Below are 15,000 nucleotides of genomic sequence, written 5' to 3'. Positions count from 1 at the left end.
AATCAGTCTGCAGAGAGAGAGAGAGAAAGATGTTAACTGTATTTGAATCAATAGCATCTTTATCTTCCATTTCCTCTTCTTCCTCCTCCTCCTCCTCCTCCTCCTCCTCCTCCTCCTCCTCCTCCTCCTCCTTGTTCCACTTCTTACTATTTACCTCTTCCCTTCCTGTGTCTTTCTCTCCTTCGTTTCTCCTCTCCTCCTCTTCCCCTCCTTCGTGTGTTTTTCCTTCATACGTGCCTCTACTCACACACAATTTTTTTCTCTCTCCTCCTCCTTCGTCACCTGTTCTCTCCTCACCTTTTTTACTCCTCCTCCTCCTCCTTCTTGTAGACTTCCTCACCTTCATTCACTACCTTAAGTCAGAGTACAACCCCCCCCTCCCTTACAAACTCCCCCCCAAGTCTCCCTCCAGACCTACCTACCTGATTTCTCCTCCTCTCTCTCTCTCTCTCTCTCTCTCTCTCTCTCTCTCTCTCTCTCTCTCTCTCTCTCTCTCTCTCTCTCTCTCACCCACATCTCGAGCTGGTTGAGCAACAATTTCGTCTCGTTGTGGATGTCAGATGATGACGTCACACTCCTCCCTCGACTTCTCCAGCCAATCACCTCCCCTGATCCTTTCTCCTTCACCCAATCAGCTCTCCCACTCACTTCGCCCCACTCCAGCCAATCGCTTGCTTCTCTTGTACATTCGCTCCTCATAATCTGCCTGTTTGTCGTGTGAAATAAAACTCCCGTAGAGAAGAGCAGATGTTTGGGCTTTGTTCAGAGAGAGAGAGAGAGAGAGAGAGAGAGAGAGAGAGAGAGATAATGCACGGGTGTAGAGTGTAGAATGAGTGGCCTTTTCTCTCCCTATATTGTATGGTGCTTGGGTTTGTTTGGGGTGTGGAGGGGGGGTGTAATGTAGGAGAAAGGGAGAAGGGTTAAGATTGAGGACATATGCTACGACTACTACAATCATTATCAATATCATGATTACTACAGCACGGCCACAACCACCGCAATGCTATGTACAACCTTCACATTAGTCATATCACACGTTTTCTCCCTTCACATCTCCGTCAATGTGGTTTTATAAGACGTACACCATGCATTCGTAAAAGCACCTCTGCCACCGTCACCACCACCACCACCACCATCACCAGACTCGCTGCCATCAGGGGAAAACCAACCACTGCTGAGTCAAATTTAAGCAAGATCACGGCTAAACACACACACACACACACACACACACACACACACACACACACACACACACACACCAGTACAAAAAGTCCCATAAAATATCCAAATCTATTAGTGTAAGCTCCGTTAATTCTATATTTTTTGCTCATTCCCTATTTTAAAAAGTGAAAGGAAAAAAAAAACAGTCAAGGAAATGCAGTAAACCTAAAATTTGAAGGATCAGTAACAGAGAATTGATCAAGTCACACGAGATATCATATTCAAGAGAGTTTAAGAGAGAAAGAAAGAAAAAAATAAGAGGCATCTCAAGACCATCGCCCTTGATACTTACAAGGAATGGGGCTCACTTGCTGCCCTTTTGTCTCCATCACCACTCACTTGCACCGTGCGAGGGAAAAAGTATCGTACGCCTTCACAAAGTATAGTACACCTTCACTCCACCACATTGTTAGACTCAAATGATATAACAAGCTATTCTCTACGGAACCTTATCGTGTACAGGTAATCATCGCAGGTGTGTAGAAACTCGTTACTGTAGAGTGGCTGTTCTTTGTGGACTGGGAATGGAGGAAAGGGAATCAGTCTGTTCTATAAATCCTTGGCCAGTCAGTCAGTCAAGGTAACGAAAGATAGCGAAGAATTAACTTAGCGTCAATTGATTAGAGCAAACCAGTCTTTAAAGAAGCGGGAGAACAGGAAGAATGGAAGAAAGAGGAAGAGAAGGCGGAGAAAACTAAAGGTCTGCCTGGTAACCTGAGCCTAAGTTAGTTCCTTACATCAATTATTCAGTCAAGTCAGGGAACTATGATAATAAATTCGTTTAAATAAGAGTCAGTCTGCAAGATTTACGGCGCCAGTAAGGAGAAAGAAGGAGAAGGAAGAGTGGAAGGGAAAAGATTCACTTAATATTCTGACTCTTGTCTTCCCTCAAATCAAATCAGTCGGTCAAAAAGGGAACAGTATTAGTGAATTATATTAAATGAGTCAGAATTAAGGCGTCTGTGTCTGTAGAAAGGAGGAAAGTGGAGGAGGAGGAGGAGGAGCAGCAGCAGGAGTAGCGGCAGTGTAAGGACAAGTTTGCTGCTTATGAGCGTGAGGGAGGCCACCACCCCCACGTGTTCACCTCAACTGGTTGGCCTTACTCACAAGTGCACACGTAGCGGGGGTGTTACGTGCACTCACACCTGTTACTTACTTACTTACTTACACACATACATAGATACATACATGCCTATGCATTCAAGGCCGCTGATTTGAATGTGGTGATGGTATTGGTGGTGGTGGTGGTGGTGCTGGTTGTGTAATGGTATGTTTTTTTGTAGTTTATTGTTGTTTTTGTTTTTTGTTGGTGTTGGTGTTGTTATTGTGGTTATTGTTGTCATCATTAGTGTTATTATTACTGTTACTGTTTATTGTTGTTTTCAAGTTTGGTTACTTTTGTAGCATCAGTAGCAACAACAATAACATAAACAATGACTACTACTACTACTACCACCACTACCACTACCACTACCATTACCACCACTACTACTACTACTACTACTTTTACAATAGATTCGAAAGACAAAGACACGGACAGAATAACAACAACAACAATGACGACAACAGTAACGGAAAACAAAGACCCCATTATTCACACACACACACACACACACACACACACACACACACACACACACACACACACACGGAAGGACCCGTTTACTGGTGGTGATTGTGGTGGTCCGTTTATTGTGCCAGAATTGTGTGTGTGTGTGTGTGTGTGTGTGTGTGTGTGTGTGTGTGTGTGTGAGTGTTTGTGGTGTACTAATTACTCTGGTAATCTCTTTTTTTTTCTTTTCTTCTTTTTCTTCTTGATATTTCCAGGTCGACTTTTGTTTCACCTCTCTCAGTATTTAGTTTTTTTTTTTTTCATTAGATTTGATTTGTATTTATTTTCCATCATCATCATCATCATCTTCTTCTTCTTCTTCTTCTTCTTTTCTTCTTTTTCTTTTTCATTTTCTTCTTCTCCTTCTTATTTTCTTCTTTTCTTCTTATTTTCTTATTATTATTTTCTTCTTTTCTTCTTCTTCCTCTTCTGCCTTCCTATGTTTATTCCTTTTCCTTACCTATGACATCTTCTTTGTTTCTTTGCTCCATTTTGTCTCAGTTTCCACAACCCATCACGTGCGTTCAGTTTGCTTCTTTTATTCCCCCACCCGCATTTTTTTTCTCTCTGTCTTTCTTTCCGTTCTCCTTCCTTTGCTCGAGTGAACTGTGTCAGAGGGGTCTTGTTTCCGTCACCACTCTTGACATTACACGACAACGACTAAGACGACCACCACCACCACCACCATCACCACCACCACTGCCATCACTACCATCACCACCACTGCCACCACCACCACTGCCACCACCACCACTGCCATGATTATCACTACCACCATAACCACGGCTTCCAGTATAAACTTATTCTCCTTCTCCTTCTCCTCCTCCTCCTCCTCCTCCTCCTCCTCTTCTTACAACACCACAGCCAATAACAAGAACATCATCAACAACAACACGACCAACAGCACCACCACAACAAGCACTACTACTACTACTACTACTTTTATTACAAAAACAACAACAAAAACTATTACTACCACTACCACTACTACCACTTCTACTACTACTACTATTACTACTACTACTAACTACTACTACTATTACTACCACCACCACCACCACCACCACCACCACTACTACTACTACTGTTGTTTTTTTATCACATTAACAACGCTGCATCACTCACGTCGCGTCACGTCACGGATAGTCACCACAAGTCACACCGTCACACTGGTCGTTGTCGAGTCGAGGCGTCACAGTTCAGACAAGGGGCGTCACTCTCCTCGCCGCCCCGTGAAGCTTTGCGCAACTCTGTGATGGCGATGTGACATGTGAAGGAAGGAAAGCTGTTTGTTTGCTCTCTCTCTCTCTCTCTCTCTCTCTCTCTCTCTCTCTCTCTCTCTCTCTCTCTCTCTCTCTCTCTCTCTCGTTGTTGTGTAAGTGAGGATGAACCTGTGTGTGTGTGTGTGCGCGCGTTTCAATGTTTGATCTGCTGCAGTCTCTGACGAGACAGCCAGACGTTACTCTACGGAACGAGCTCAGAGCTCATTATTTCCGATCTTCGGATAGGCCTGAGACCAGGCACACACCACACACCGAGACAACAAGGTCACAACTCCTCGATTTACATCCCGTACCTACTCACTGCTAGGTGAACAGGGGCTACACGTGAAAGGAGACACCCAAATATCTCCACCCGGCCGGGGAATCGAACCCCGGTCCTCTGGCTTGTGAAGCCAGCGCTCTAACCACCGGGTGTGTGTGTGTGTGTGTGTGTGTGTGTGTGTGTGTGTGTGTGTGTGTGTGAGTGTATGCATATATGTGTTTTTTTTTATTGTATCCCTTGCTCCTTCTTCTTCTTCTTCTTCTTCTTCTTCCTCTATGTAAATGTATGCAGAGATTCACCGGTTATCATCAATATATTTTTTTCCTTTACTTTTCTCTGCTACATCATCAACCTCCTTGCCTTGTTGTTGTTGTTGTTGTTGTTGCATTCCTTATCAATATTCTCTTGGTTCCCTGCTTCTTCATGATAGCAAGGAAAACATGAACATATAGCTAAAGCCATATTATCATAACCTGCTTCTCCTCCTCCTCCTCCTCCTCCTCCTCCTCCTCCTCCTCCTCCTCCTGTTACATGGTTTAGGAGCAGAATATCTTACTTCAGGACGGGAGTGAAAAGTTTCCTCCGCATTCTTGTCCTTCTTAACCTCTATCCCTCCTTCCTTTTTCCCTCCCTCTCTCCTCCATCCCCCTCCCTCTCTCTTCTCCCCTTCGCCATTCCTCCCTCTTTCCTTTTTCCTCCCTCCCTCCCTCAGTCCCTCCCTCGCTCCTTCCGTCCCTCCCCGCTTGGCCACGAGGGCTCTCGAAAGGGGAGACAAAAAGGCTGGTATGAAAAGGCGGTTCAGATCACTTACAAGAGAGAGAGAGAGAGAGAGAGAGAGAGAGAGAGAGAGAGAGAGAGAGAGAGAGAGAGGTGTGCCGGTTCAGTGATGTGAGAGATGTGGTTGTTGTTGTTGTTGTTATTGCTGTTGTTATTGTTGCTGCTGTTGTGGGATCGTTGTGGTGGCGCCGGTAACTGTTGCTAGTATTGTTTTTTTTTTCTTCTTCTTCTTCTTCTTCCTCCTCCTCCTCCTCCTCCTCCTCCTCCCTTATCCTCATAATAATCCACCTAAAACAACAACAGCTACTACTACTACTACTACTATAACTAACACTACCACCATCACCACCACCACCACCACCATCCCTACCCTTGGGCATTCAAAAATAAAATGAAAAAGTTTACCACTGCCACTGGACTATGCGAGGCTCCCTTTTTGTATAGTAGGCCTTTAGAATGGCCTTTGGAAACCTTAGGGAATGAGTCAGTGGAGCCTTTTTATGCCTCACGTGTTCGCCTGGTGGACCGAGACTTGGATCATAAGGAAGTGAATCGGTCAGTTTTTGTGAGTGAGTGAGTGAGTCTGAGGGTAAGAGTGAGTGAATGAGTGTAGTAGTAGTAGTTGTTGTTGTTGTTATTGTTGTTGCAATTGTAATGATAATAATAATAATAATAATAAACGATAATACTAGTGCTGTTACTATTTCTACTGCTGCTACTACTACTGCTACTACTACTACTACTACTACTACTACTACTACTACTACTACTACTACTACTACTACTACTACTACTACTACTACTACTACTACTACTACTACTACTACTGTAACTGGTGTTGTTGTTGCTGATTATTGTTATTGTTATCGTTATCATATCATATTATTATCGTCATCATCATTGTTGTTGTTGTTGTTGTTTTTGTTGTACAACAATGTACTCGGTGTTAATGTTGCTTATATAGCTAGTAGTAATTACAATAACAAAAACAATAATCAGCATTCCTCTCTCTCTCTCTCTCTCTCTCTCTCTCTCTCTCTCTCTCTCTCTCTCTCTCTCTCTGTCTCGTCCTTTATCTCTGCATCTAGTAATCTCTCTGCCTGTATATGTATTTAACTCTTGACCAATCGGCATTTATTTATCTAGCGATCTTTTAGTTTAACATCTTATCTAAACATTTACTCTCCGTGACTGTGCAAACAATCGACACCCAGCAAACTCAACTACAAACTCATCTCGAGGTAAAATTTAGCTGAAACTCATTGCTGGGCCAGTTAGTTACTCACGCAAGCACAAAAAAAAAAAAAAAGATAGACTAGTTCGCCAAGGCTGCGTGGAGTGACGAAAATGATTACTGGTGTTAATGACAAGGAATACGATTACAAAACTGAGGAGTAAGTGACATTTATGTGTGAACTTCTCCTAAATGTCTTTGAGTGGGGGGGTGAAGGATGATTTCCCCGACTCACACACACACACACTCTCTCTCTCTCCCGTTAACTATCACCTATCACATCTATTTATACGTGTTCCCTCGGTCTGTTGCTGCCTTCAGGAGTAACAGCTGACTCTTGTTGTTATGAAAGTGATCTCTTTGTGACGTCAGGGCGCTGGGCAGGACGTAGGTGCTCGCAGGAGGGAGTGAAGGACTGGTAGGCTAGAGGAAGGTGTTCGGTGGCGGGAGAAGTGCTGGGGAATGTGAGTAAGAAGAGGGGATAGGAGGAGGATGGGTTAGTGGAGAGAGAGAGAGAGAGAGAGAGAGAGAGAGAGAGAGAGCTCTGTATAAATCACAAGGTGTTTATTTTGGCTGGCCTAGGCCTAGAGAGAGAGAGAGAGAGAGAGAGAGAGAGAGAGAGAGAGAGAACCAAACACCGGCTATAACGCTGTTGACACAAGTGGTCACACATCTATCACTTCCTCTCTCCCCACTCTCCTCTCTCTCTCTCTCTCTCTCTCTCTCTCTCTCTCTCTCTCTCTTCCTTGCCTTCATAAATACTTTCTATGTGTGAAATTAAAGATAACAAAAAGGCAAATTCCTCGGCAGTTATTTAAGGTTAATTTCACCACGCCTCTTTTTTTCGTTGCTATCGTGACCTTGTTTTCCTCCTCCTCCTCCTCCTCCTCACCTCTGATCTGACCTGCCCTCTAAGTTCTAATCGGAAGTAGAAGCCGCATCCGCTTTACAATTTGGGCGATGAACCGAATCTGGCCTTGAACCCTCCTTCATTACCACCTCTCTCTCTCTCTCTCTCTCTCTCTCTCTCTCTCTCTCTCTCTCTCTCTCTCTCTCTCTTCACACCATGTCACACTGAGGAACCCATGTTTGGAAAGTGGACCCTGTGTTATAGTAGGTGTCAGTGTTGATGTATTGATGTGTGTGTGTGTGTGTGTGTGTGTGTGTGTGTGTGTGTGTGTGTGTGTGTGTGTGTGTGTGTGTGTGTCCCGCCCCGTGTTCTGTGTGATGGTAAATATGCACGTACTAGTTCTCTTGATGTGGATTCTTAAACGTTTATCTTCTTTCAGTGTCTTAAAGTGTATTAATGACTGACTATGGGAGTGTTGATAGCTTACTTTCCGTCGTATTCTTCGTTATCTTGCAGGTTTTTGTCCCCATCATTAACAGCAGCAGCAGAAGATGTAGCAATTGTTTCCCTGATTTAAATGCAGAGTAAAAAGTAATTGCTGACCTTCACCACTTACTTCAGCAGTGTTCTCGTGTGCTGCAGGGCGTTATCGCGTGTCCGTTTGTTCAGATCAGGTGTTGAACAAAGGAATAGTGCAGAGCGTAATGTTAGTGGCTGTCATGACACAATGAAGGCGTTTGACTAGCACAGAACATGTAATTACAGTGGAATTTTATGAACGACATGCTGATGTTGAGTAGCCAGCTATTTTTATTGTTTTTTGTTGTTGTTTTTCTTTCTTTTTTTTTTAAGGGATGAGAGAGGTGGAAATGCTTGTGGTGATAGTTTGCTTCCACTCCTGGCATGACTGTACCTAGTGACATGCTTACGCTGCAACTCAGACATTCGTTTTTGCATTGTCTGTGCGATGCAAGGACAGCTGGTGTGCGTTTTCTGTAAAATTACTTAATCCTCTAGTTCTTCTTTTTCTTCGTTCAGATTGCATATTACAACACTGCCTTTTTTTCGCTTTTTGTTCCTCACGTTTTGCCATTTTCTTTATGTTGCGCAAAAAAGTTTTTCTTTCTTTTACCAAACTTGAAAATGTGAAGGTGTGATGTGGTTTTTTTTCCGTTCTTCTTTTACACATACTGAAGTACAAAAGCAGAAGTGCCCCGAGGCTTCTAATACAATGCAATAATGAACTTTTCCTTAACGAGTGCGCGGCGATAGGTGGAGTTATCGTTTCTTTGTCTTCCCAGCAACCCAGACATTCTTTCCCGCGACGAAGGAAATAACCAATTGAATAAGTCTGTAAATAAGAGTGTGGGAATGCAAGGCAGAGCTCACAACTCCATTACCTTCACAATGTGCACGCCTTTACCGAACCTCCACACACACACACACACACACACACACACACACACACACACACACACACACACACACGTAAGGTGACCCCTCACGACTCGACTCCTTTACTCCCTCAGTTTAATCCCCGGAGACCTGTTCCTTGCTGGGACTCGTGGGAGGCGGGGCCGACAGAGGCGAGGCGGGGCGGGGCGGGGCGGGACCTGCAGTGTCTCGGAAAGGCGGGTTTAATACGTGGGCGAGGCGCAAGCCAGACAGGGGTAAATACACGGGGCAGAAGCAATGCCCGGGAAAGACGACGGTAAAGGAGGACTGGTTCTGCTTGTAGGAAGGGAAAGAAGAAGGCTGTGTGAGTGTGTGGGTGTAGCTCGTGGCTTCTTGGAGAGACGGGTAGGCGAAAATGTTGGATTGGGAAGTCACAGAAGGAGCAACTGATATAGAGTAAACGTTATTGAGTTATGGTGTGTTATAAGACGACCAGGGATATAGATAGATGGATGGATGTGGGCTGAAATGTACACACACACACACACACACACACACACACACACACACACACACACACACACACACAAGAAGCAAGCAGGTCTATGCATGATAACTCCTCTGTGTGCACGAATACCGATGTCCTTCCGTAAGCTCTATTCATAATGTGTCTTATCTCCTCTTAAACCTGCATGTCTATTGATTATGCACTAACAACAGGTTCTCTTTGTACTTCCCTATTTGAGAACCAATTTCTTCTTATCTCTCTCCTTGTTACTTCTAATCTTACCCTAATTTTTCCTGGTTCTCTTCATCTCCTTTCAGACTTCGGCCCAAAAATAAAGATTCAGATCGTCTTATTTGAGCAACTAACACACTCTAACCCAAAGAAAATTCATAGTTGTTCCTAAGAATGTTTTCATGATTCCAGAACTTACTAATCACCAATAAGAGAAACAGCAATGAGAATCCAATAATCTTTGTGGCCTTAAAAAAAAAAGTCCAAAACATTTAAGGGTAAGAGCGCTAAGGGGACTTTATTTTGGTAGGCAGGGTGGAGCAGGACATGGATGGTGGTTGTTGCGCAAGTGTTGGATGCTGGGATAGTGGTGGAGGAATAGTGTAGAGAGTGGTAGTGGTGGTAGCGGGATGGAGGTGTAACTGGGTGGATGGTGTGTGTGTGTGTGTGTGTGTGTTGGAGGCTAGGTAAGGGCGGGGCAGTGAGAAAGGACAAGTAAGGAGTGGCTCTATCTCTCTCTCTCTCTTTCTCTCCCTTCCTTTGTTTGTCTCTCTTTTTATCGTTTATTTAGTCAAGCTTCTTATGTAGCGGTTTTACATTTTGGACTTATATTTGAAGATACAAAAACCAAAAACTAACCTTATCTATGTCTCTCTCTCTCTCTCTCTCTCTCTCTCTCTCTCTCTCTCTCTCTCTCTCTCTCTCTCTCTCTCTCTCTCTTGCGGTGGGGAAAGAGCAGGATACTATTAAGGGATTAGGGAAGAGGCGATTCTGAGCCGAAAGACGTGCATTATAGGAGACGTGCGGTGTAGGATCGAATCGCATGTTCCTAAACTGATACCGAATCTCGTGGGCTCGAAGCAAGATCACAGCCTCACGCCGCTCTCTCGCACAGCAGCTGGGTGGTGAGGGAGGCAGGCAGGGAGGAAAGAGAGGGATGAAGGGAGGTAGGGAGGAGGGAATAGGGACGGGGGGAAGGGAGGTAGGGAGGAGGAAGGGAAAAGGGAAGGGGGGAGAGGGGGTCATAAGAGCAGGAATTGTTTGCTGTGGGTGAAACGGAGAGAGGAGCAAATAAGTACAGTACCACCACCACCACTACCATCATCCTTGTCATTGTTGTCGTTACCATCAACAATAACAGCAATAACAAAAACTCCTGCTACTACTACTACTACTACTACTACCATCACCACCACCAATAACATCATCACTACCGAATCTGTTCCATCTACGACGATTATTAATAGTTACACAGTGCCAGTAATCGTAGTTGTAATGGCAGAGTAACAACATTAAACCAAAACATAAGTAAAAGACGCGGAAACCATCTACTATGCACTTACATCACGGAAGGGTAAGGGAGTTGAGGCACTGCGGTAAGAACTGGTTTGTGATGAGCTTAGTGTTTTGATGTGTTACGAAGGGCAGATCATGTTAGTATTCAGAAACGCTCTGCTCTCTCATCACGACTCTTTTCCAAGGTCACAGGGATGGTTAGCGCTGTTTTCAAGGGTGTTTCTTCAGTTAATAATACAGAATTGTTGTCATTCTGCCTCTAGAACTGAAAAAAATCTTAAAAACGCATGCAAATTTACATAAAGCTTTTTAAAATAGTACAGGTGAATTACAGAAGTGTTTGAGAATACAAGCCCTAGTTAATGTGTTGGCTTATGAACACACGGACATGAAGGAAGCTGTAACATGCCAGGAACTAGACGTGTCATTCATACTTATTAATTTCTCTTGATTTGGTTAAGGATAAGGCTTATAAAGTGATGAATGTGTCAAGGAAACTCACACTGAAACAAAACTATGTATAAAATCACCACCTACTTTTACACATACTATTTCATTTACATTTCGAGTACTTGTGTGGGTTGGAGAGAATGAAGTAACTTGTTGGCACACATAATGAAGTTTATCACAAATGTCTTTCAATCCACGTCACTGATAAGAAGCACGAGGGATAGACTGAAGTGGTGACTTTAACACGATAACGACAGGATAGGGAAGGCTTATCAAAGTTGTGTGGGTGTTAACAGTACACAGGAATAGTTCGAGTGATCATATGTTGTTGTTGTTGTTTTTATGTCCTACTTTACCAGAGAAATTTTTACTAAACCCTGGACGTATTTGTTGCAAGTTGAGTGTGATTTCAGAAGCCATCATTGATAACAGAAGGAGTGGCGTCTGTAGTTCAGGGTTTTGTTTGTGTTGTGAGCATGATTCAAATGTTAAAATAAACCTCATATCTTCTTCACAGATTGGGTAATACCTGGCATCTTACGTCATTTGAAGGGTGAGAACTGCCACTCTAAGATCAGATAATAATCATAAAACAATAACAACAACAACAAACAATAACGTAATAAAAACAGTATAGCGTATAACTTTCACCCCTCATTACATTTTCTTGCGTACTAATTCTTAATCTTGCTGTAAAATAAAGAAAAAAAAAACGATAAACTAAAATCACAGTCGGTATTAGAGATAACCATTTGTGTAAATAATACCAATCAACATGCACTTGATTGCCTCTGAACACGTGGAGGAACTAACAAGGTGTGAATGGATAAGACTCGCGTCACCATTACCACCATCACCATCACCATCTCAGCCTTTAGTATCTATGCGACTAATCTCTCCATCAGAACTGGGCCAGAAGGAGACGCTAAATGAGTTTGTATGTACTGTGTGGGTCAGTGGGTGCAGGGGTGGCTTGGACCGTGTGTGGTGTTAGGTAGTGGTCGCCCTAAGCCAGCGTGTCGCGGTATATGGCCTGACACCCTCCCTAACTAATGAAGGGAGGCCTTTGTCGCGAAGTTAAGTAGTTCAGTTCGATGCTGCTGATAGTGAGGGAATGAGAGTGGTTCCTGGAGTGAGTGGAATGAGTGGAATGCTGTGAGGCGAGTATTGGTGAGTAGGTGGAATGGGTGTATGTGTATTAATTGTATAGTGGATGTGTTGAGATTATATGTGGAAGACAATGTGTCATATCCTTCTAAAACTGTGTCATCTTAAGTAAGCATCTGAAATAAATTGAACTAAATTTTAAGTAATAGTGAGTTGTCATTACTACTGCTACTGCTACTACTACTACTACTACTACTATTACTACTATTACTACTACCACTACTACTACTACTACTACCACTACTACTACTACTACTACTACTACTACTACTACTACTACTGCTACTACTACTGTCACTACTACCGCTATTACAACAACAACAACTACTACTACTACTACTACTACTACTACCACTACTACAACAAACGTTTTAGCCATTCCCTGCGGCCTCCCCTCGTGGCGCCCTCGGAGAAGCATGACTGGAATGCGATTTTTGGCTTATCTCCCTTCTCTCGTTTCTCCTTCCTTCTCCCTCCCCTCTCTCTTTCTCTCCACTCATTCCCCGCCTCTCCCTCTCTCCCTTCCTGCCCTGCGCGTGGTCAGCTAAGACTGTAAACAATCCCTCCCTTCCTTCCCTCCCTCTGCTCTCCCATTCTCTCACTTTCCTCTCTCTATTCTCTCCCTCCCGGCCTCTTCGCTCCTCTCTCTCTCTCCTTCTCTCTTGCTTTTCATCCCTCCTCTCTTTCCCCAGTTCCTCCTCTCTCCTCCCCCCTCCCTCTCTTTCTTTTCTCTCTCCATCTACCTTTTCCTCCCCTTCCGGAAGTGTGGCTGGCGACACCTAATCACACACACACATACAGAGAGAGAGAGAGAGAGAGAGAGAGAGAGAGAGAGAGTGTGTAATGTAAGGCAGATATTTTTATTAGTGTTAGTGTTAGTATTAATGAATGAATAGTATTAGAGTATTGTTAATTTTTAAGTCTGTCATTATATACTATTCAGATTTATTTTATTATAATTAAGATGTGTGTTTTTATCACTATTTCTCTTTATTTTCTGATCATTGTCTTGATAAAGCTAGCACACCACCTTAACATAGAATGGGATTTCTTGATTTTCTTTTTTTCTTCTTTGATATTGTTGTTGCTGTTATTGTTATTATTTTCATTATCATTACTATTATTTTTGTATTATTATTATTGTTGTTTTCCTTTACTTCGCGTATATTTAAATATTTTCCTTTTCTCCCACAGGCGCGATGGTGATTGGAGGAGCCGCGTGACACCCTCACCTGCCTCGGGTCAAAGCACTGTCCCCATTGGTCCTTGGTCCTCCACGCTGGCCAGTCACCGCACGCCTCGTCCACACCAGATGGGCATTTACCGGAACCAACAAAGAGAAGCTGTATAATGAATGGAACTCTTGATTAACTTATTTATTTTTGATGCTAGACACAACAAAGGGTGAAGGTAGTGAATGGGAAATGTGCTAAAAGTTTGAATATAAGGAGTAAAATCTGTCTTCCATGGTGATTGGCTGGGTGTGCTGTTCTCCTGTGACGTGGCTGGTTGTGATTGGCTTTCCTTAAACACACAGTCACCCTCGATATCCCACAAGGGCGTTGAACCAGAAGAGCATCTGCTATGAACGGAAACTAAGTGATATGAAGTCAACACCTGAGGAAAATAGACAAAAGGTAGAGAAAATCAGAAAGTAAAGCCAACACCGTAATAAAGAAGGAAATTAAAGAAAAATAACATTAAAGCAATAAATTCAAGACTAAATAAAGTAAAGTTCCTGTGTCATTCATCAGTTGGCTTGTAGATATCAGAAGTGGAACAGAAATATATGAATTGTTGGCCATGAAACGCGAGGAAATTATTGACCTAAGGAACGAAAATAGCTCAGCAACAACACAGTAATCTAAAGAATAAAAGGAACATAATCACACGCACGCAAATACAAAAAAACAAAAAAAACAAAGAAGAATGCGAGGAAAACCAGATGACCTGAAGAAAATCTAACAGGAGACCAGCAGCGTGTGTAAATAAAAGAAATTTGTGTAATCTGACTTCCATTTTCTTCAAAGCAACCTTGACCTTTTCCTTGATTGAGGCCACCTTGACGAGTCGAAGAAAAGAGAAACACCATCATGAGCTTGATTAGGAAGTGAAAGGAGGGAAGAAGAGGAAACATCACGTAGCCAAATGCCCTCGGGGAAAGTAAAAGTAAAGGTGGTGGAAATGGAAACTACGAACTGAGAGTGACTAAAGTAAAGAAAGGAAGACTCAAGCAACACCGTGAATAGAAGTAACACATTCTAATATCGAAATAGATAGAGGAAGTTAAGTAACATCAACAGACACGCGAGAAGAAGATACAAGAAAATAGAACAAAGGTACGAAAAATTCTACTCTTTAAAAATAAGAATAACTCAAAAAGAAAACGAAACCTCACCAAATACAAACGAAAAGAAAGAGAAAAAGAAATACAATAATAGAATAACGAGCAATAACAGCTAAAGCACTCTAAAGAAAACTAGAAAAAAAGTGTGAAAAAATACAAAACCGTTGACATAACACCTTTGATAAGAGAGTTACTGTTAAGTAGTGCATGATGCTTCCTTCACCAATGCGCGCCCTGTGTCTCGGCCCCCGGGAGCACCTGGGGGCCGAGGAGGCAGACGAGGAGCCCCATGATGAACTCCACCTGGCTGTGCTCACCGGCAGAACGAAGAGGATCAAGAACCTGCTGAGGAAAGGTGAGTCAAGCA

At 43.1% G+C, this 15,000-nt stretch overlaps 1 protein-coding gene across 4 annotated transcripts in view; it reads left to right on the top strand.

Moving 5' to 3' along the window:
- The window catches only part of LOC123520440, a 132,617-nt gene that overhangs the window by 22,020 nt on the left and 95,597 nt on the right, over positions 1-15,000 (top strand). For all 4 annotated transcript variants that reach the window (XM_045282646.1, XM_045282648.1, XM_045282645.1 and 1 more), the window contains exon 2: positions 13,481-14,988. In XM_045282646.1, the coding sequence (XP_045138581.1) occupies positions 14,841-14,988 (148 nt within the window). In that variant the 5' untranslated portion in view covers positions 13,481-14,840. The remainder of the gene's footprint in view (positions 1-13,480; positions 14,989-15,000) is intronic.

Source organism: Portunus trituberculatus, chromosome 47 (genome assembly GCF_017591435.1).
Source record: "Portunus trituberculatus isolate SZX2019 chromosome 47, ASM1759143v1, whole genome shotgun sequence".
Lineage (NCBI taxonomy): Eukaryota > Metazoa > Arthropoda > Malacostraca > Decapoda > Portunidae > Portunus > Portunus trituberculatus.
This window is presented reverse-complemented; position numbering and strand designations above follow the sequence as displayed.